This window comes from Acipenser ruthenus, chromosome 3 (genome assembly GCF_902713425.1).
Source record: "Acipenser ruthenus chromosome 3, fAciRut3.2 maternal haplotype, whole genome shotgun sequence".
Taxonomy (NCBI): Eukaryota; Metazoa; Chordata; class Actinopteri; order Acipenseriformes; family Acipenseridae; genus Acipenser; species Acipenser ruthenus.
In genome coordinates this window covers 32,231,727-32,252,725 of record NC_081191.1, presented here as the reverse complement: position 1 = coordinate 32,252,725, position 20,999 = coordinate 32,231,727, and the positions used below count along the sequence as shown (strand labels likewise).

Here is a 20,999-nt window from a genome sequence, read left to right as displayed (position 1 = left end):
ACTGTAAAGCGACATGCTTTTCTCAGGAATAATCTTATTTAATCTTTTTTTATTATTTAAAATGTAAACCACTGAGCTTTACCAAGAGTTTGACACATATAACAAGTTATTTATATTTGGGATACCTACTATATGTACAACATTCAGTTAGGTAAAAGTTTCTTTGCATACATTTTCATAATTTACCAAATTTATAAACTGACACATAGAAACTAGGAAGAATCTACAGTGATGACTAAATAATGGCAATATTCCATTTTTCAGGTTATTGTTTTTCTGAAAAAATACATATGAATTTTGCTCTGTTTTGTTTTCTGTAGGAAAATGAATGTATGAGGATTAAAATTCTTGGAGACTGTTACTACTGTGTGTCAGGCCTACCAGAATCCCTGCCGGATCATGCTAAAAACTGTGTGAAAATGGGACTGGACATGTGTGAAGCCATTAAGTGAGTGGAAAACTAATCTGTAATGGTTTTGGTGTTTTACAATTCCTCCAAACCAAACTATATAATTGATCATGGAATAATAGTCTGCTATATTTTTCAACGTATAACAAGCACCCTGTGAAAAGCAGGCATGACTGAGCAATTTTGGGGTACATATAAAATATTGTAGAACCATATATTAATGATTTGTGGTTCTGTCACTATACAGCTTTATATAACTGTATTAGCTGTATGTATAAACTTATTATAATAATAATAATAATAATAATAATAATAATAATAATAATAGGGGGCTCCCGAGTGGTGCATCCAGTAAAAGCACTCGCGTAGAGTGAAGGATGCACCCTATAGTCTGGACGTCGCCGGTTCGAGTCCAGGCTATTCCTTTGCTGACCGAGGATGGGAGCTCCTAAGGGGCAGCGCACAATTGGCCGAGCACTGCCTGGGGGGAGGGAGGGTTAGGTCAGCCAGGGTGTCCTCGGCTCACCATGCACCAGCGACCCCTGTGGTCTGGCCGGGCACCTGCGGGCTTGCCTGTAAGCTGCCCAGGGCTGCGCTGTCCTCCAACGCTGTAGCTCTGGGTTGCTGCATGGTGAGTCTGCAGTGTGTAAAAAAGCGGGCAGCTAACAGCACACGCTTCGGAGGACAACGTGTGTTCGTCTTCGTCCCTCCCGAGTCAGTGCAGGGGTAGTAGCAGTGAGCTGAGCTAAACAAAATAATTGGACACTACTAAATTGGGAAGAAAACAACAAAAAAATGAATTGGCGACTACTACTTTTTTAAAAATAAATAATAATAGTAGTAGCAGGCAAACTACTTGGCCAGCTTGATTAATTTTACCTGTGATTTACAGTACGTTAGTAACTTGCAGAGTCTTTGTATACTTTATGTAGGAATTAATGTTGCAAGATAAAAGATGCTTGCCATTCTGTACAATACAGTCAGTGATTGTAAAATCATAATTACTATATCATCTCTGAACCATACTTGTAAAGCTGTGACAGTCACTTTAATCTTTTTGTTGTCTTCAAGCACTCATTATTCCTTTTCTTTGTTCCTTTTTTAAAATAGTGTGTGGATTTTTATTTTTAAAAAATAACAGTTGTGACGAGGAATTCAAAATGGCTAGAGTTGCATAATGTATAATAATGATGACATTACAAAAGCTTAGCCAGTGGTTGATGCAAACCATTCCCTTTTAATCCCATTTCAATCCCTTACTTTTCTGTGTTGTATATATTCCAGAAATATATGTTTGGTATTTTATTTACATATCATGATTTCGCTGGTTAATAAAATCACACAACTCACAACGAGCCCTCAGAGTGATGATTTTTGAGTTGATAATTTATTTTACTCCCAAGCTGATTTATTTTACTCCCAAGCTGTAAATAAAAAATGGGATACAGCCAAGGTAAAGTAAAGTTTAAGCAGATTTCAGGTGGATGTACAGAGATGATGATGCTGGCTGAAGAGCTTTCAAAGTACTTTGAAAGGGAAAAAAACATCATCCATCATTAACATGTAATGGTTAATTCTGTTGTCTTTTTTTTACACAGGAAGGTGAGAGATGCTACAGGAGTTGATATAAATATGCGTGTAGGGGTGCATTCTGGGAATGTTCTCTGTGGAGTCATTGGGCTGCAGAAGTGGCAGTATGATGTTTGGTCACATGATGTTACTTTAGCCAATCACATGGAAGCTGGTGGAGTTCCTGGGTAAGTATGTGTGTGGTGCAGGACAATGAGGTCAATTTGAACATAGTTCTTTAAATTGCAAGATTAAGTACAACTAGTAAAAAAATAAATAAATAGTGGACCGACTTAAGTCTTCAATTACAACAACAAATACAATATAAAATTAGGCGAGAAATTCTTTTGTACAGATAGATGAACGACACTCACTTAACAAGCCATAAGGTCGTTGGTTTGCTCCTAGTCTTGTTCTGTTCATTACTCAGAAATTACAACATTTTTGCATTGGAGCTGTTTTAATTGAAACTATGTTAATATGTGTTACTGTAAACCCCCCCTTTATTCGTGTGCTGTTCAATTATAGCAAATGTTATCATGTAATTTATATTGCTGACAAGTTTGTAATATACAGTACTACAGTACACAGTATAACAGATTACTGTTTGCCCTTCATTGCTGAAATGTATTGCATCCATCATTACATATCAGAAAATCATTACACATGGATTTAAAGACTATGCTGCTGGCCTACACTCTGTTATTGATGCTGTTGAGCATTTTACATCAAGCAGCATGCCAAAGCCTTTTTTAACTTGGAAATTGATACTGTAAGTGAAGCAGTAAACATTCTGAATTTGAAAAAGCAGATTGTATTGGACATAAATATGTATTATATGGTCTAGCGCTTGTGAGAGGTGTCAATGTTTTCCTTGCACCCATATCCCACTACGAAATATCCAACTCCTTTAACACTGTAAACCTGTTTAATCTTTCATTTGTTTGTTCAATTGCCTTTTATATGTGTACTTTTCTTCTTCAATTGGTATATATGCCGTAGTCTTTATTTTCGCAGATAGGCTGACAGAGCACATACAAAAGGGACCTAGAACACACAAAATAAAACAATGACAGACTTTACAGGGTGTGAAATAATCACTTTTAAATTGTGCTCATAAATGGTGCAGGATTTTGCAGCACTGGAGATTGAAGTGCTGTATTTATCCACACAGCAGAGACATCACTAAACTCTCCAGTCGACTTTGCATTGCACAGTGATCACACTCTGCTTTATATAGTTCTCACCCTTTATAACACTGTAGTCTGGAGCCGTACTTATGAAACTGTGCCATTTGTATTTCGCCTAAACTATTAAAATTATGTATTTAGTGTTGATAATACAAGCATTTTAACAATTATGAATGAATCACTTTCATCTGGTATAGTTGCCACTGCACTTAAGATTGCAGTGGTTAAACCCCTGCTTAAAAAAAATAATTTGGATCCTACAGTTATTAACAACTATAGGCCAATTTCCAATCTTTTTAATGATGTTTTCTGTAAAGCACCTTGGGGTCTATGACATAAGGTGCTAAATAAATGAAATAAATAAAATACATAAAGAGTCCACTTATAAAGGGGGAGCAGTGCATGGGCTAGCGACAGTGACCAGGTAGCGAAGAGCACACCCCTTCCATCCACTTTAAAATGAATCTTGAGAGCCATGATATAGCTATGTGTTTGAGTTTTGCTGCTGCCCTAATAGGAGCTGTTCATCCAAGCTCATACAGTACTAAAGTTGCTTCAGTTGCAGTTCAGCAAATACACTGGGCAAAGTTGAAAAAGATTTTGCAAGTCTATATCAGCACATGCAGTGGCAATGTAAGCTATCCCCATGTATTCCCCAAACATGTCTCATTCAAATCTGATCACTGCCAAACACCTCACCGGAGGTGTTTTTTTTAACGTTACTTTTTTCATTTACAGGCGAGTTCACATTACATCTGTCACACTGGAGCACTTGGATGGAGCCTACAAAGTGGAAGAAGGGGACGGGCAAGTCAGAGATCCCTATCTAAAGGAGCATGGTGTTATAACCTACCTTGTCATCAATCCCAAAGTAAGACTATAACACAATACAATACAATGGCATTTTTATGCAACACTAGATCTCCCATCACTTATTGTATAAAACACAGTAAAACAATTACATTTATAGCAGTGTGGAGTAGTGGTTAGGGCTCTGGACTCTTGACCAGAGGGTTGTGGGTTCAATCCCAGGCGGGGGACACTGCTGCTGTACTTTACGTAGATTGCTCCAGTAAAAAAAAAAAAAAAAAAACTGTATAAATGGGTAATTGTATGTAAAAATAATGTGATATCTTGTAACAATTGTAAGTCGCCCTGGATAAGGGTGTCGGCTAAGAAATAAATAATAATATTGTTTCTTTCATGGGAACACATTTAAAAGCAGAGAGAGGTATTGTATCATTTTGGCTGTTTTTTGAAGGTGAAATAAGTACTCTGGACTAAGAAAGGAAATATGTTGCAAATCCTTCTGAAAAAATACAACAGAAATTGATTAATGCATTGAACACACTTGGACAATGCCGCCCTGCTGCATAACTCGTTAATTGATGGTTATCTTTAAAATTCATTGATAGAAAAAAATGTGGAATAACAGATGATTAACACGTGTATAAAACTGCAAGGGAAGATTGAAACAAATAAAAAAAAAAAAACACAGGTCTATATAAATATACTGCAGTACCGTATTACTTCGAATTAACGCCTCACTCAGATATCAGCTTTTTAATAGACGCCGCTCTCGAATAAACGGCGCTCTCAATAAAGAAACTTAAAGGTATTTTTTTTCTACTCCTGCTCAAAAAATAAAGAAAGAAACGTACAACTCTGCCTATGTACATGACACCCCCGAAGAGACTGCAACCGCAATCCAGCATGTAATACAAACTAATTTACACCCACCTTAGTAAGCAAATGCTATTTTATAGTACAGTCACAACAGACAACCCAAGATGAACTACTTACAGCACAGCAGTCCTTCCCTTTTTTTCCAGCAGAGTTCAGTGCCAACACAGCAGGGGATAAAACAAGGGCTGTCTGTTTACCTCGTCGTCAGCTTGGATGGTGAAAACTTAAACTCAGAGGAACTTAGAGCTTTGCCGGTCACTCTAAGTGCTATCCGAAAGCTGGCTGAAGATATCTTCTTGTAGGGGGTTTAGTTGTTTTGCTTTTTATTCAATTGGAATTTTACTCCATCCTGTACAATTATATATATAAAAAAAACTTGCTTACTATCTATGAGAAGATTTAGTTTTGGTTTCTCTTACAGAGAAATTACAAACAAGCAAGTAAATTACAGTGAGAAAAAAAAATAACCGAGTAGGATATATTTTAGTTTTAACAGAAATCAAACCGATAGTCAGAGGTAATATTCTTCGTTAAGAAAAACAACTGCTTCACACTCAAGTACCGTTCTCCCTCCTCTTCTTGTCCCGCCCCATACAACCAATACACACTCCTGATTCGCTGGTACAGTACTCCCCTGACCTCCCAACTCCCACCTAATAGGCTCTCATTAACTGTCAGTAAATGTACTGTATTCAAGCCCCCAAAACACTCAAGAGTATAGTGCTGCAGATTGGAGCCTCTCATGGCGCCGTTTCTAAAATGCCTTAAATCATGTAATAAAATATTGCAGCGTTTGTAAAGCATAGTATTATTAATAAAGTCCACCCTCATATAATTGCCGCCCTCGTTTAAGGGCCGCAGTCATTTTGATCAATTTAAAATAAACGCAGCGGCGCCAAATTGAAGTAATACGATATTTAAGTGGTATTGTAGCATTTTCGTTGTTGGTCGAAAGGAAAGATTCAAGCAAAACTATTTTATTTTGCCGCCTTTTGTTTACCAGCGTACCAGCTTGAACATACCTAGCTAACTGTGCCCACTAACTCCGGGCTCCCTCACTAAATATCCCCTTCTTTTCCCGCCCACTTGGGGGTCACCCTCCTATCACATCCTAAATGACAACCTGCCAAAACACCCATGGTCTGCCACGAAATTGCCACAGAGACACATATTGGTGTATCTCTATACAACCGCCCTAGCCAACAGACTATCCCAAACCTAGCTTCCCTCATTACCCATATGGAACGATAGCTTGTTACAGTATGTTAGAAATTTCTTATGCTTCAATATATTAAGTTTTATTATGCCTGTCATGTTGCTTACTCTGGTTTCAATTTCACTCTCTATTCCCATTAAATATTTTTTGGACTATTAATAAAGCAGCTTATACTGAATTTCAGAAGATAATTAAAGTCATAAATCAAGTTATCAGCGCAAAAACATTTGCCCTCTAGTATCTTACCACAAGAGTTGTCTAAGAGTTGTCCATGCGCAAAATTGTGCATGCATCTTGAAAAAATGTGCATGCACAAATTCGTAAGGGCAACTTTATGGCTCCACAGCAAGATGTTCCAGGGAATATGCAGATAGCTTCTTAGAATCTCATTAACCTCTGAGATGCTCCTGATTACATATGCAGAAAGGAAGCGCCTGTGCATAATAATATGTACTAAGGTGAGCCTCTAATCGCTCCCTTACTTGCACATGCTTTACTTTGCACCACTTAGGACTTGGCGTAAATGATGTGACTGGGCTATAAAGAGGTGTGCTTGTTTGATTGTGTTCTCCAGACAGAGACAAATCATGAAAAGCCATGGCATACGGTATTTTTGTCATGGGCAAATGTGGCAAAAATGCTGTATGTCATGGCCTTTAATGAGATATCTTGTTTATTACCAAGAATGCATACATTAATACTATACTTTATATACATATTTAATGCCTTTGGGGGAAAAAATGTGACTTCTCTCACTCAGTGCCTGCATTTGTGTGGCTTAATTTATTAACTAAATTGTATATTTTATTGTAATCTCTATGGAACTATAAAACATGTTGCTAGTACTGCCTGCATTCAATAGAGCTCAGTGGTTCTTGCTAATTCTGCCTTTTTTTATTTGCTAATCTTAAAAAGAGTGTGTCTCCAGGCAGAATGTATCTATTTTCTGAAACAAGTTGCGTGTACAGCACTGTAGTGACTACATCTTCCTTACAGGGAGAGGAAAGCAAACAGTTTTGTTCAAGGAACGTATAGCTAGAATTTATCTTTTTGCACGTTTTATCATCGTCTGATATTCATGATGTAGAGTAATTGAGATAGTTTAACAATGGTAATGAAAAGTAATACATAGTTGTAAATTAAATAAGAGTGTTTAAAATATTAAAAGGTGCCCCTATTAAAACCTTCATAGTTGTTTGAAATGATACGCAGTATGCAATATAATGCATTTGCGTTGCAGGGTGTTGAAGTGAAGTTTCTGTAGCCATGAGAATGATCTGTTGACTGTCATGATCCCTTCGTCTGTGTGAAAGGGTTATGACGGCATTATGATGGCATAGATTACGCAATTTCGTGCCGTGTGAATGGGTATTTTAAAGATTCTGAGAAGGCTCAGTAGCTGCATTTGTGTGTGAAACAGGTATTGGACAGGGTGCCAGGATTTCAAGCAACAGCCACACAATTCCCCCTTCAGCCAAATACAGAGCTTACACTATTCTGATGTGTGCTGCATTCACTTAATTTAAATACTCCGGCCCACATTCAGATGCAGATGCAGTTTTCAACACTCTGCAGTTAATACATAGGCCTGTAATCAGGCCTAGACTCTCCGTTGGCAGGAGCTTCAAATTACTGGTGTTTCACGGAATCTTAAAAGTGCCAACTTTATTGGTCTCTTCAGAGAAGACTTTGCTGCAGATTTTCATCCCAAACTTCCCGAAATATCAAGAGATGTTAATCATTGAGGGATGGTGACCTACCCCTCTCACACATTGCAGACGTATCCCATCCCATTGTTCTCCATTATTACCCTGAACCGTATTGACAGAATTCATAGTATTATTTTAAATTCCATGTAATAGAGACTCTCTAGTACAGTAGTTGGCTGAGATGAGTAAAGTAAAGCTATACAAATGGAGTCTTGCTCTTTAGCACAGCAGATTTAGCCATTACCTTGGTATTATCACCCTTACTCTTCTTTGAAGTTTAATGTCTCATATAAAGAAAGCCAGTCCTAACCCCATGCAGGTGCATTGGTTCTGGGATTTGATAAGATCAGATTCCAAGGTGTAAATAAACAAGTAGACCCACAAGACTTGTTTTGAGTGTCTTACAAAAGTCAATAACTACAGCATACAGTGCACCCTAGCTAGTTTTACTGTACTGTATACAATTACACCAGTGTTTTGATGCGTTTCAAATTCAGATTTTTGCGTGGGCCATCATGACTCATAAGATGTCAGAATGTTACTGTATATATAGAGCAATGTTTTTAACATTATCTTTTTGCTGTGATTTGCAGGTTGAGAGACGGAGCCCCCAGCACCACTATAGGCCAAGACACGGTATAGATGGAGCCAAGATGAGAGCCTCTGTACGGATGACTCGGTACCTGGAGTCCTGGGGAGCAGCCAAACCATTCGCCCACTTACACCACCGAGACAGCATGACAACAGAGAACGGCAAGATCAACACCACTGTAAGGCTTTTCATTGGGGGGGGGGGGGCTACTCCACACTGCCATATATAGCAGTGTGGAGTAGTGGTTAGGGCTCTGGACTCTTGACTGGAGGTTCGTTGGTTCAATCCCAGGTGGGGGACACTGCTGCTGTACCCTTGAGCAAGGTACTTTACCTAGATTGCTCCTGTAAAAACCCAACTGTATAAATGGGTAATTGTATGTAAAAAAAATATGTTATATCTTATAAAAATTGTAAGTCGCTGGATAAGGGCGTCTGCTAAGAAATAAATAAGAATAACTGGACAGTTTTGCCATTAATCTTCACGTTAAGTAAAAGGTGCTCATGCTGTTTATAAAAATAAAAAAAAACGTCTCTCCTGGCATTTTTATTATTTAAATTTACAAAACGGCACTGAAAAACCATGGACTAAAGTTTCAGGTGCTGATTCAGCACATTATCTGTTGCATATGACTAGTAAGGAATCTACCATAACTTCAAACGCTCGATCATAAAACGTATAAGAATTCATCAAAGGATCAAAGAATTTGACTTTTCTTCATGGAATTTATTGTAAACTCGTATTAATTCCTCAGCAAAGCTAAAACACATTTTCCTCACCTGGACATATCATGTAAAATATTATTTATTAAACCCTTTCAAAAATACACTTAAATATTACTGTATTTGTACAGTGAATATTAAGGGTACAGTATTTTATAATGCTTAGTATTTGCGTCCAGAATTTTATTATACTTTTTTGAAAAGGGAAATCTAACCCTTTATCAAATAGTTCGTCCCAGCGTCTGTTCCTTTAATCCATGATCTCCCTTGGACACTGATAATAAGTTTACAAATATAAAATAAATAAATATCATGTATGTGATTTTGAGGTACAAGGCCCTATTATTTAAAGCATGCTTTTTCAAACAAACGTTTCAGGATTGATACTAATCCAGCATTATCTCAGTTTAGACACGGAAGTGACTTTGATCATTTTACGTGTGCGCTCTTTAAATGTACTGGCATAACTTTAAACAACATAAAATGCATCAAGGGACCAGTCCTGTATATCGTTAAATACAGTAATTCAATTAAATAATTAATAGGACAGGCACAGATAAAGTTAAGTTAGACTACCGCTTATCAGTTATTTATTGAAACAAGTCTATTCAGTTCAGCAAAATTACTTGTCCCCTCCTCCACTGCACTTCTTCAGCTTCACCTGAGAGTTGCAGTCAGACTGCCTCCCAACAGTCAATTATAACTTACTGTATGTCAGTTAACACTGCGGGTACACACACTCCAGTAGGACCAAATTTATGCCAAGCCTAAAAATTGTAATGTATTAAATGCAACGTGGCTCTATGTTGGTTTAACAAACTCTTTTCACACATGTATTTGTGCTGACTGAAAAGAAAATTGTTCATCCTTATTTTAGGATGTACCGATGGGACAGTACCATTTTCAGAGGCGTTCAGAAAGGTTAGTAAAAACATTATGTATTTTTAAACATAATGCTGTTGAGTGTTTCTCTTGCCCCTACAAAACTGCTGTTAATGACTGGAGTCACCAGATACTCCATTTGTAACTTAATATTACCTGAATGACGGATATTATAATCAGGGATGAATTTAAGACTTTCTGCTATAATTGCCTTTTAAAAAGCTTTTCAAAAATCTCTTGGCACAAAAAGGTCTGGCCCTATAAATTATTCTCCGCTCCTCTCTGTGTGGGGATATTTTTGGAATTCAGTCCCCAGTGTTTACTTGCCAGCGGCCTGTCTGGTTCAATATTTTATATTTACAAGGGTTCCCCAAGTGGCTCATCCAGTTGAAGTGCTGCCGCTGGGAGTGCAGGATGAGTCATACAGCTTGGATGGCGCCGGTCTGCGTCCAGGCTGTGCAAAGAAGCCAAACTTTACTGGGGACCCCGAGGGGGGGCGACACGTTGGCTCTGATGCTCCTGGGGTGGGGGATGGGAAACCGACAGGGACTCCTTCTCCACATCGCACGACAGTGAACCCCACTGAAAGTACATTCAGAGTGGATAAAAAGCCGGGCTGATCTCTGTTCTCCGGAATCGGTAGCCCGTCCACCTCTGCTCTGGATTGCTTGGCATAAAAGCGATTCTGGCTTTGGCTCACACTCCCTCAGAACGTCCGTGTTGTGTGGGGACTCGCTGTGGTGAGGAGAAAAAACATAATTGGACATTCCAAATTGTAGGAAAATTAAATAAAAATAATAATTGGTCACTCTAAAATTAAAAAAAAAGATATATACTGATGCACAAAAGAAACGCAACACTCATGTCTAATGGATTTAATCAGATATTTTAAACATAGATGTCAAACCAAATCACAGAAAATGTGAACAAAATTACAGATCAAAGAATCATGATACGTTTTCATTGTGAAATGTGACACACTGTCAAAATGAAAACATTATAAAGTTAGTATCGGGTATGACCTCCCTGAGCATTAACACAATCCTGGCAGCGTAGACGCGCAGACCTGATCAGCCTCTGGTTAGACTGCTGTGGGATGTTCCGTCACTCTTCCTGTGCAGCTGCAGCCAGCTGGCGAAGGTTGACTGGTCAACCTTCTCAGGTCAGGAGAAAAAGCTGGCCATGGCAAGACCTCGACATTGTTTTCTTGAAGTTGTGCAATTGTAATCCTAATACTGTGTGGTCTTGCATTGTCCTGCTGGAAAGTCGACACTTCTGGATTGACTTGCAGGAACGGAAAAACTGTTGCAGATGAGCAGTAAGGCTGCCCTCAATCTGCACCAAAGGCATTCTTGTGTTAAAGGAGATTCCTCCACCATATCATCATGTCCCTCACAGAGCCGGTTTCCTGGTTTCTCTGGACTAGTCTGCTGATTGTTGAAGATCTCATTCTCCGGGCAGCTTCCCTCACAGACAGGACGCCTTCAGTCATACCGATAGCAACCAGGCGTTGTTCCTGTGTTAATTAAAATCATGTCTTTTCGAATAGCTATTTATACAGATTCTTAATCAACTCATTTTGGCAATTGTAACTCAACTCAAGTACCAAACACTGAGCACCTGGTGTTTTTATGAAATCACATGACTTGAGCTCAGTATTTTGCTATCCCAAGGAACAATACTACTCAAACAATCAACAAACCTATCTGTTCACTGTTTAAAATGTAAATAACATTATGTATGTGCCCAATGAGCTACTGATGTAAAACTTATTGTTGTATTTTCACTGTGCATCAGTATATATATATATATATATATATATATATATATATATATATATATATATATATATATATATATATATATATATTTACAGTCTTCCCATGAAAAGTAAAATTACTTTGTTTTTTCAAAATGAAACAAAGTATTGCAATTGCTTTTGTTTTTCAAAGAATGTCAAGTGTCTCTTAAAGGGGTAAGTCATATACATCTCAGCACCTTGACCTGCAGTTGATGGTTTCATCTCTGGGTAATCTAACATTTACTACAATGTATTTTGAATGTACTAAGGCAAAATGGCATATTGTCCACCATGGAACTGTATCATTCCCATTTAGCTGCAGATCCCTATGGAAAGGAGCACCTGTAACTAGTAGCTTCCAGTGGGACAGGTGCAGGTGCAGTAGGCCCACACTGAGGCTCATTAGGCAGTGTAGCCAGGTAATAGGGCACCTGCTCTTTGATGAAATAAACAAAGGAACTCAATTGATGTGGTTTATGTTCTTTGTACACATTCCATAGATGAGATTTTCTTTCACAATTCTTATTCTTTGGTCATCATTTTGAATCAGTGTCAATTACCCCTTGTTTTTCACAGAACAAAATCACAGAAAAAGAGGTTTGAGGAGGAGCTGAATGAGCGAATGATTCGAACTATTGATGGAATAAACTCCCAAAAGTATGTGGTGGCATAATTTGGTTTCTGTAAGCAATTACACCAATCTTGAGTTCTGAAGTATCCAATGTATTTTGGAGAAATTGCTATTTTAATTACTTCCTTCACAGCTAATATGCATTTAATCTAATTTTTATATATTTTTTTTTACATAACTTAACATTTTAAATATAGACTGCACCTGCGTTGGTATGTTGTTATATTGTTTGTGAAGCGTTGGGAATCCTTGTAACTGCGAATATTTTGTTTTTAGACAGTGGTTGAAGTCTGAAGACATTCAGAGGATTTCTCTGTTCTTTCATAATAAAACCTTAGAGAAGGAGGTAAGCATTGGTGCAAACATAGTTTACTCAAAAAACAAGAGTGTTTCATCTTATTGAGGATTCCAATAATGTTTAGTGAAACAAAAAAGTTACCCCTTAACAAAGTTTTGACCTTTGACATTGTGATTAAGGTCCTGTGAAAATCGCAGAAATTTTCTTTAAAATTCATGGCAGTGTCACGGGTAAAGAATCGTATTTCGCGGAATGTGTACGGAACTATTTTATAAATTATGTGTACAGGTTATTATTATTTTTTTAAACATCAAACATAGAGATAAATGCACTCAACATTAAAATCGACATCTAAGTTATTCAAGCACTTTACAATAGCTTGTGAAACAGTGTTGTAATTAACAGCCTGTAGGTAAAGTGTATCTGCAAGGACAACATTTAGGTCTTGCAAAACAAATACAATGTGTAACCCATACTGATCTTGTGCATCAGTCGACTCGTCAGTGTGACCACTGACAAGCAACCAGACTGTTTTACCAATTCCATAATCTCCTGCTTGTGATACTCTGTAACTTTAGGTAAGTATTCATGTCTCAGCTGGGCTGATGAAGGAATCACTCCACCATTTGCTACGCTCAGTCTGAAGAATTCACATAACTTTTGGCTGTCCAATTTTTCAAGAGGGATATTTGTGCAAACAAATGCTTCTGTCAGGTCAAAGTTTAATTTTCGTGCTTCACGGTTTTCAGTGGACTTTTGGAACATGGAAGTCACTGTTTTTTTTTTCTTTGCAAGTAAAGCAGTCCTAGTACTGCTCTGGATTTCCGCCTTTCTCTTTTGGTGAATACTTTAATCTAAATGTCTGTCAACAGCCGATTCTCGGTAGTGATCTACAGTAATGTTGCAGGACGTACAGAAGAGCTTACCTCCATCGCTGTGTAAAACTCCAGCTGCATACTGCTTTACATGATCTGCTGCAGACATATTTTCAGCCTTTTTAGAGATATCCATTTTCTTGTTTACACTGTGTAGTATTTTAATGTCCCATCTAGATTGCATATAGTCACATGACATAATCACTGCACAGCACTATGTGCGTTGCGAATAGTACACACAGGCACACAGCAGAGCTGTACAGTTTTGTTAATTAGTATGAAATACAAATAATAATTATGAAATAATGTATTTTTATTTCTTAAGAATATTGTAAAAATTTAGGTATTGGGCTAATTTCACAATATCCGTGCAACCTGTAAAATCACGATTTACACAGGGCCTTAATTGGGATAAATGCAAATCTGAAAAAAGAAAAATGGAATCAGGTCAATGTGTCTGCTTCTCATATACAGTTACAGGAAGGTAACATTTTCAATTTGCTGTAAAATTAAACAGTACCACCCGCCCCATATCGAAGAAGAAGTCTAAAAAGTCAGGTGACACATTCTTTAAATAGCTGCAATAAAAGTCAGTCAGTGACGCCTTCCTCTCAGTCTTTTTGATATGTTGGATTTTGCAACTTGTATCCTCTTGTGGAAGCTAAAGTGAGACCTGGGCATTGAACACTGCATACTGGAGCATGTTCTCAAGGGGTATCCAGCATGTCTCATCCTTCTTTAGCCATTAATACTGGCCTTATTTCCCCACTGTGTGCATGAATTTGCTATGTCTCCTAATTCTTCAGAGAGAGGTTTTCAATCATTATGACCGATCCAGTAAGTATCTGCCTAGATGCAAGAAACAAAACTTTCTCTCCAATACCGAGCATCAAAAGAAACTTAGCACTATTATAACACATTTATTATAAAAAAAACAGTGTATATAAATGATGTACATTGACAAAATGTTTTTAATTTCTTTTTAATCACTCGATCATTCATCCTTGACCATGACACGCAATTAATCACCTAATTAGCGAGACAGTTGATTGGAAACTGGATATGGAGTGATTTCAGCTGTTGAATTGCAAGCTTGAATAAAAGCAATAAAGAAAATAACAGAAAAAAAAACAATTTGCCAATAAGTCTGTCAAGAGAGCAGCGCCTTCATGCAATCGGCATGTTGGAGGCTGGACTAGGGCAGCGTACTGTGGCTGCCGTCTTGGGTGCTCACAGACAGCAATTTCAAACCTGGTGATGGTATAACCAGATACACTCTGTCAATGACAGGCCACGAACTGGGAGACCAAGAGTCACAACACCTGCCCAAGATCGACAGATCATTTTGCAGCATCTTTGTGATGTCAATTGTTAATCAGCACAATAAAAAGTCACTGCACCGGCTCTAAAACAGAGTTTGTTATTTTTCGATCACATCTAGTGAATTTTATCCAAATATAAGTGATAAGTTACTTTTGATGCTCAAATATAAGTGATAAATTTCTTTTGATGCCCAGTATATATTCCTCATCTTTGGGTTAATCTAAGATATTTCAGGAGATTATCACAGTTTCGGATGCACTAGTAAGGGAAGAGACTTGAAGCTGGTTCTGGGAAATGGGTATAACTGAGTGTAGACATTATGGGCCTGTAAAGTGACTGTAGTTAACACATTAATTAAAAAAATCTTACTTGTTTTGCACTTCCATTAACTACATAAGTCTCAAATATGCAGTTTTGAAAGAACTTTTAAAACATGATGTCTGGTACATTAGGTTAAAGAAAATATCAGGTTACATGCCTTAATCTCAGGTAATCTGTTAAATTTGCACTTCCTCAGTCATTTCACATGAGCATTGCATTATGGGATATATATTGTTATTGGCCGAAAGCATGTCAGTCAGTCAGTGATTCTCTGGCTTCTTGTGTGAGACTGAAAACGGGCTGACATTTTCAGTGCTTGGAATATTTGAATTAAAAATGTCAGTCAGCAGTTTAAAAGAAGTACAGAGAATTCCAAGAAAAGAAGTTGGTGAAGTCATTAATAGGCAATGTGTCATCACGTCACCTAATTATGTTTTTGGGTTTTTTTGGCATAATGTGGCTTAATTATGCTAAGATCCATTTATAGTACTTATCCATATATATTATAAGTAGATACAATTTTGATGTTATATTTTAATACTATTAAAATATAGTAATTCTTACATATACAGATCCTTTTATAGCCATTTCTTAAGTTTTTACTCCAAAAAAAGTAAAACTGAAGCTTCTTAAGTAATAGGCTCATTAGTTTACATCTGGTTTGAAGCACATTTGAGATGAATGAAAGTGGAATTATTTTGGTCAGCTCGGGTATAAAAATAAAACCAGACCGACCACGGCCAATCCGAACCCGACCCGAGCCCGAGCCCTGTTAATCGTTTTCATACCTGACCCGACCCGACCCCAATATCACCATAAATAATATCAAACATGCTACTGAAATACAGAAATCATATTTCGAGTCAAAATGCAAATTAAAAAGAAAACATCAGCGAAGCATCCAGTTAGATGAACATTTTACTTCGTAGTCTCAGATACCGATAGCATCATGTTTGGATAAACCTAGCTAAAAAACAGCAAAGTTAATGCTGAAGATCAAATTATATGTCGATGACTTGTCATTATATCACACCAAACTTTAAACTCAATGCCAGAGTTTTAACAACAACGTTTCCAATAGAGGACGCCAAAACTGGTGAAAACAATGTCATTTAAGTTTCTCAAACCACGGAATTACCAGGTTCAATGCAGGATGCTGGTCTCCCTCAAGTTCTCTCTAAGCTTCGTAAAATGGTCGAAAGAAATCAACCCTAAACTGCAACACATCTGGGACGATGTTTTCCAGCCTGTAGTTTTCTCCACACTGTTTTTTCAGTCTGTACAAATGAAGTTATGTACGACTGACTTGGCCCTGCTACAGGGCGAGTACATCCTTTTTCAGTGTGCCGCTACAAAGATGAATTTCCTGTCTTTTTGTCATATTTAAATAAAAGTTTGCAAGATTTGCACTGTACAAATCCACTTGAACTTTTCCTATCGCGGAAAACAACAACGTCGAAATGTTTCCAAACAGAATATTTACCCTTTCCAGAGACAGAACTTTCCACTGCTAAACATTCTCCAGTAGACACGAGAACGCAGAGACTCCTCTCGCTGCACGCTTTGCGCTTTGCTCACGTGAGATCCATGATAAACTGTAAGTAATTTTAGGAGGCATTTGCATTTGCAAGAGGAAAAAAAATGTTAAAATGTAATAATGCATTTATTTATAAAACACTGAGCCGGCCAGGCCCGACTGAGCCCGAGTGCTTGACACAGAATATACGCCCGACCCGACCCAAACCTGACACATACTGTATAGTCGGGTCCTGTTGGGTTCGGGTCGGATAGCCAGGCTTTAGCTACAATCACTTTAATAGTCAATCCTGACTTGAACCTTTGTTCTGGGTTTTCAGCATTGACCATGATTTTTGTACTTCCAGTCCAAACTCTTTCAAGTTTGATCTCTCTGCACTAGTGCATTAGAAACTTAGAATCTCCTGGGATGGCTCAGAGGAACACAAACAGAGGAAGAAGACTGTTCCATACACTTGTGCTCCTACGGATGAGAATGAGATGTTAAATCAATGTCTTATTGTAAGTGACTCTGCATATAATGCACAGTTCACAGTCTACCTCTGTAAAGTGCTTTGTGATGGTGGGCCACTAAGAAAGGCACTATATAAAAATATAGAAAAAAAAGATATTATTATTATATTATACTGTAGGAGAGGAAGGTTTTTTTTCTTCTTGCATCTAAGGAGATACATATTGGATTGGAATGATTGAAAAACCCCTCGGAAGAATTCTCTACTTTTTTATATGAAGTTCATGCACACAGGAGGGAAATAAAGGCAGTCTATACGTCACTAGAGCAGGATGACAAATGCTGGATACCCCTTGAGAACATGCTATGCAATTATTAATGCCCAAGTCTGACTTCAGCTTCCACAAGTTGAGATTTGGCAATTCAGGCTTTAAATCCAACATTTCAAAAAAACTGACTGAAAGTGTCATTGAATCACTTGTCACCTGAATGTTCAGATTTCTTTATAATGGAGGCAAATGAAAAAAAATTACCATCCTGTAACTTTATATGAGAAGCAGACCTTGACCTTTACACTGAATTTTTATTTTATTTATATTTTTGGGGTTTCACCCCAATGTCTAAAGGTCAAAAACGTTGTTAAGTTTACTTGCATTTTCATCGTACAATTTTCAATAAAGATACACAATGGTAAAAAGTTGATTAAAACATAAATGTATTTATTTTGCTTGAAAAAACCCTACACACCGAGTTTGATATAAATAGGTGGGGTAAGGTGTTAAATCCAAAATTGTTGGGTGATTTGTCATGGAAATATTCAGTTTTGTGTGAACAAGTGCATCCATCCCTCTATCCTAAATCTGTCTACACTTCGTTTCCAACTGTGTCCTCTGGTCCTGGTTTATGTATTGTGGTTAAAGTATTGGTTAGGGTTAACTTTGTCAACTCCTTTTAAGATTTTAAAGACTTCAATCATGTTCCCCCCAGATTCTTCTTTGTTCTAATCTAAAGATTCACTTCTTTCAGCCAGCAGCTGCAGCTCTGTCCTTTAAGCACTTTCTCAAAGTATTTTTGGAAGTCTAAGTATATGATGTCATACACTCCTTTTGTGCCCATCCGTGCAGTTACATCTTCAGAAAAGTCTAGGCGGTTTGTCAGACAGGGGTGCCCTTTTATAAATCTGTATTTGCGGTCTCCTATGAGGCCGATGTCCTCCCCTAATTCCCCCTCTTACAACTGATTCCATGATTGTACATGTTATGGAGGTGAGGCGGATGGGTCTGTATTTCCCTGGTTCTGCCTCATCCCTGGCCTTGATTGATTTATGAAAAATCTTTGCCAGCGGCTTGGCGATGACCTCTCTTGGTTCTTTAAGCACTTGCCATCCACACCATCCATCATATATTCATATTATTGTATCAAAATTAACATTCACATACTACATTAGTTTTAGTTTTATAAATACAAAATACAGGCATTTTATTCTCAGTTAAAACAGAAGTTACTGAAACACAATGCTCAGATAAGGTGCTAAATAAATATATAAATAAGGCCTATAGCCAAATAAATTATGAATTTGCCTTTGCACCAGTCACATGTAACTCCTGGGTTCCAATTTTCACTCCACAAAAACATATTACAATGCCCTGACTGCAAAGCAGTAATAATGCTACATGGGGAGAGAGAATAACATGAGTAATAATGAATACCTTAAAACAGGCATTTATCTGAGGCAGTGGTTCAAAAATAGGGCTAAACTCTAAGCCTATAATTTTCAATGCAGAAACAACCATTGACTCACTAAGTGAGCACTTAAGTGTTGTTTATGTATATGGTCGATTGTTCTACATCTTCTAACCATTTAAACTTTGAAAGATACTTCACAAATATCCAACTGAGGGGCTCCCAGACATTTAAAAATGAAGTGATTTAATTTGCTGCATACAAATACTGATTTAAAAAATCTCTACACATTATTGAAGTGATTGTATCTGTAGCATACAAGAACAACATCAAATCCCTGTGACTAACACTATGTAACACAATTTTTGTTCCTGGGTAGTAAGTGTTATTTCCTAATTTGCTTATGCCTCAAAAGTATAGAAAATGGCTATAATTCCCCACAAACTTTGCTTTTGTGACCAGGACAGTGATATTTTGAAATTTACCTATTTCCAATGAGAAAACGGGCGAATTTGTGTCTTTTCGTTCACATAAAGTCAGAAAAAAACAACATATGAATCCAAATTAACATGTATTTATACTAAAGTAATACAAAAATGACTACAAAAGATTTAGAAGTGAGTAGCTTTTCGAGATTTACAATTATACTGTAAATCACTTTCACGAATCAGCCCCCAAATGTAGTCTCCCATCATGTTCTCGTTATACTGTCCTTGGTAGCGGCGTTCAAAGTCCAGTATATCCTGGTGGAAGCGCTCGCCTTGCTCCTCCGAGTACGCTTCCATGTTCTCCTTGAATTTATCAAGATGAGCATCAAGGATATGGACTTTGATGGACATCCTACAGCCCATTGTGCCGTAGTTCTTCACCAGAGTCTCAACCAGCTCCACATAGTTTTCGGCCTTGTGATTGCCCAGGAAGCCCCGAACCACTGCGACAAAGCTGTTCCAAGCCGCTTTCTCCTTACTAGTGAGCTTCTTGGGGAATTCATTGCACTCCAGGATCTTCTTTATCTGTGGTCCGACGAAGACACCGGCTTTGACCTTTGCCTCTGACAGCTTAGGGAAGAAGTCTTGAAGGTACTTGAAGGCTGCCGACTCCTTATCTAGAGCTCTGACAAATTGTTTCATAAGGCCCAATTTGATGTGCAGTGGTGGCATCAGCACCTTCCGGGGGTCCACCAGTGGCTCCCACTTGACGTTGTTCCTCCCCACAGAGAACTCGGTCCGCTGTGGCCAGTCCCGCCTGTGGTAGTGCGCCTTGGTGTCCCTGCTGTCCCAAAGGCAAAGATAGCAGGGAAACTTGGTAAAACCGCCTTGGAGACCCATCAGGAATGCCACCATTTTGAAGTCTCCTATGACCTTGATGCCATCTCAGAAAAATGCAGATATGTATCCACTTAGGCAGCTGGAACTAAACTGAACTGGTGGGCTTAAGGCCCCTGTATTTATACTACTATTTATATTACTGGAAAGTTCTAGAAAGTTCTAGAAGTTACTCCAAGTTTACTCAGCACTGAATCTATCTGGAATGTTCTGGAAAATAGGTAAATTTCAAAATATCACTGTCCTGGTCACAAAAGCAAAGTTTGTGGGGAATAATAGCCATTTTCTATACTTTTGAGGCATAAGCAATTAGGAAATAACACTTACTACCCAGGAACCAAAAAAAAAAAAAAAAATTGTTACACGGTGTAATTCAAATTCAGCAAAGGGACATGGAGCAGAGGAAGTTGAATGGAGAATGGAGACAATTCACGAAAGTGGTGAGAGGATACAGATACAACCAAGGAGGATTTTCCAGTTTTATAAAATTATCTAATATAATCCTGTGATATAACAATCCATTGTATCCCAATTCTGGATATGTTGAAAAATCAACCACTAGGTCTATTAATGGCAGAAATAGACTGTAACTGAAGATATGCTTGTTACATTTTGTTCCTCTCTGATTTGACATGTAACTGATTTTCCATTTTTTTTCTCAGTACAGAGCAACTACCTTGCCAGCCTTTAAGTATTATGTCACCTGTGCTTGCTTGATATTTTTCTGCATCTTCATTGTACAGATTCTAGTGTTGCCAAAGTAAGTATGACTACCTTTCG

General features: G+C 37.8%; 1 protein-coding gene across 2 annotated transcripts in view; it reads left to right on the top strand.

The window, feature by feature from the left end:
• adcy2b (adenylate cyclase 2b (brain)) overlaps positions 1 to 20,999 on the top strand; it is a 169,753-nt gene that overhangs the window by 127,639 nt on the left and 21,115 nt on the right. For both annotated transcript variants that reach the window (XM_033993096.3, XM_033993098.3), the window contains exons 7-14: positions 321 to 448; positions 2,008 to 2,166; positions 3,907 to 4,039; positions 8,373 to 8,549; positions 9,971 to 10,014; positions 12,353 to 12,433; positions 12,684 to 12,753; positions 20,882 to 20,979. In XM_033993096.3, the coding sequence (XP_033848987.3) occupies positions 321 to 448; positions 2,008 to 2,166; positions 3,907 to 4,039; positions 8,373 to 8,549; positions 9,971 to 10,014; positions 12,353 to 12,433; positions 12,684 to 12,753; positions 20,882 to 20,979 (890 nt within the window). The remainder of the gene's footprint in view (positions 1 to 320; positions 449 to 2,007; positions 2,167 to 3,906; positions 4,040 to 8,372; positions 8,550 to 9,970; positions 10,015 to 12,352; positions 12,434 to 12,683; positions 12,754 to 20,881; positions 20,980 to 20,999) is intronic.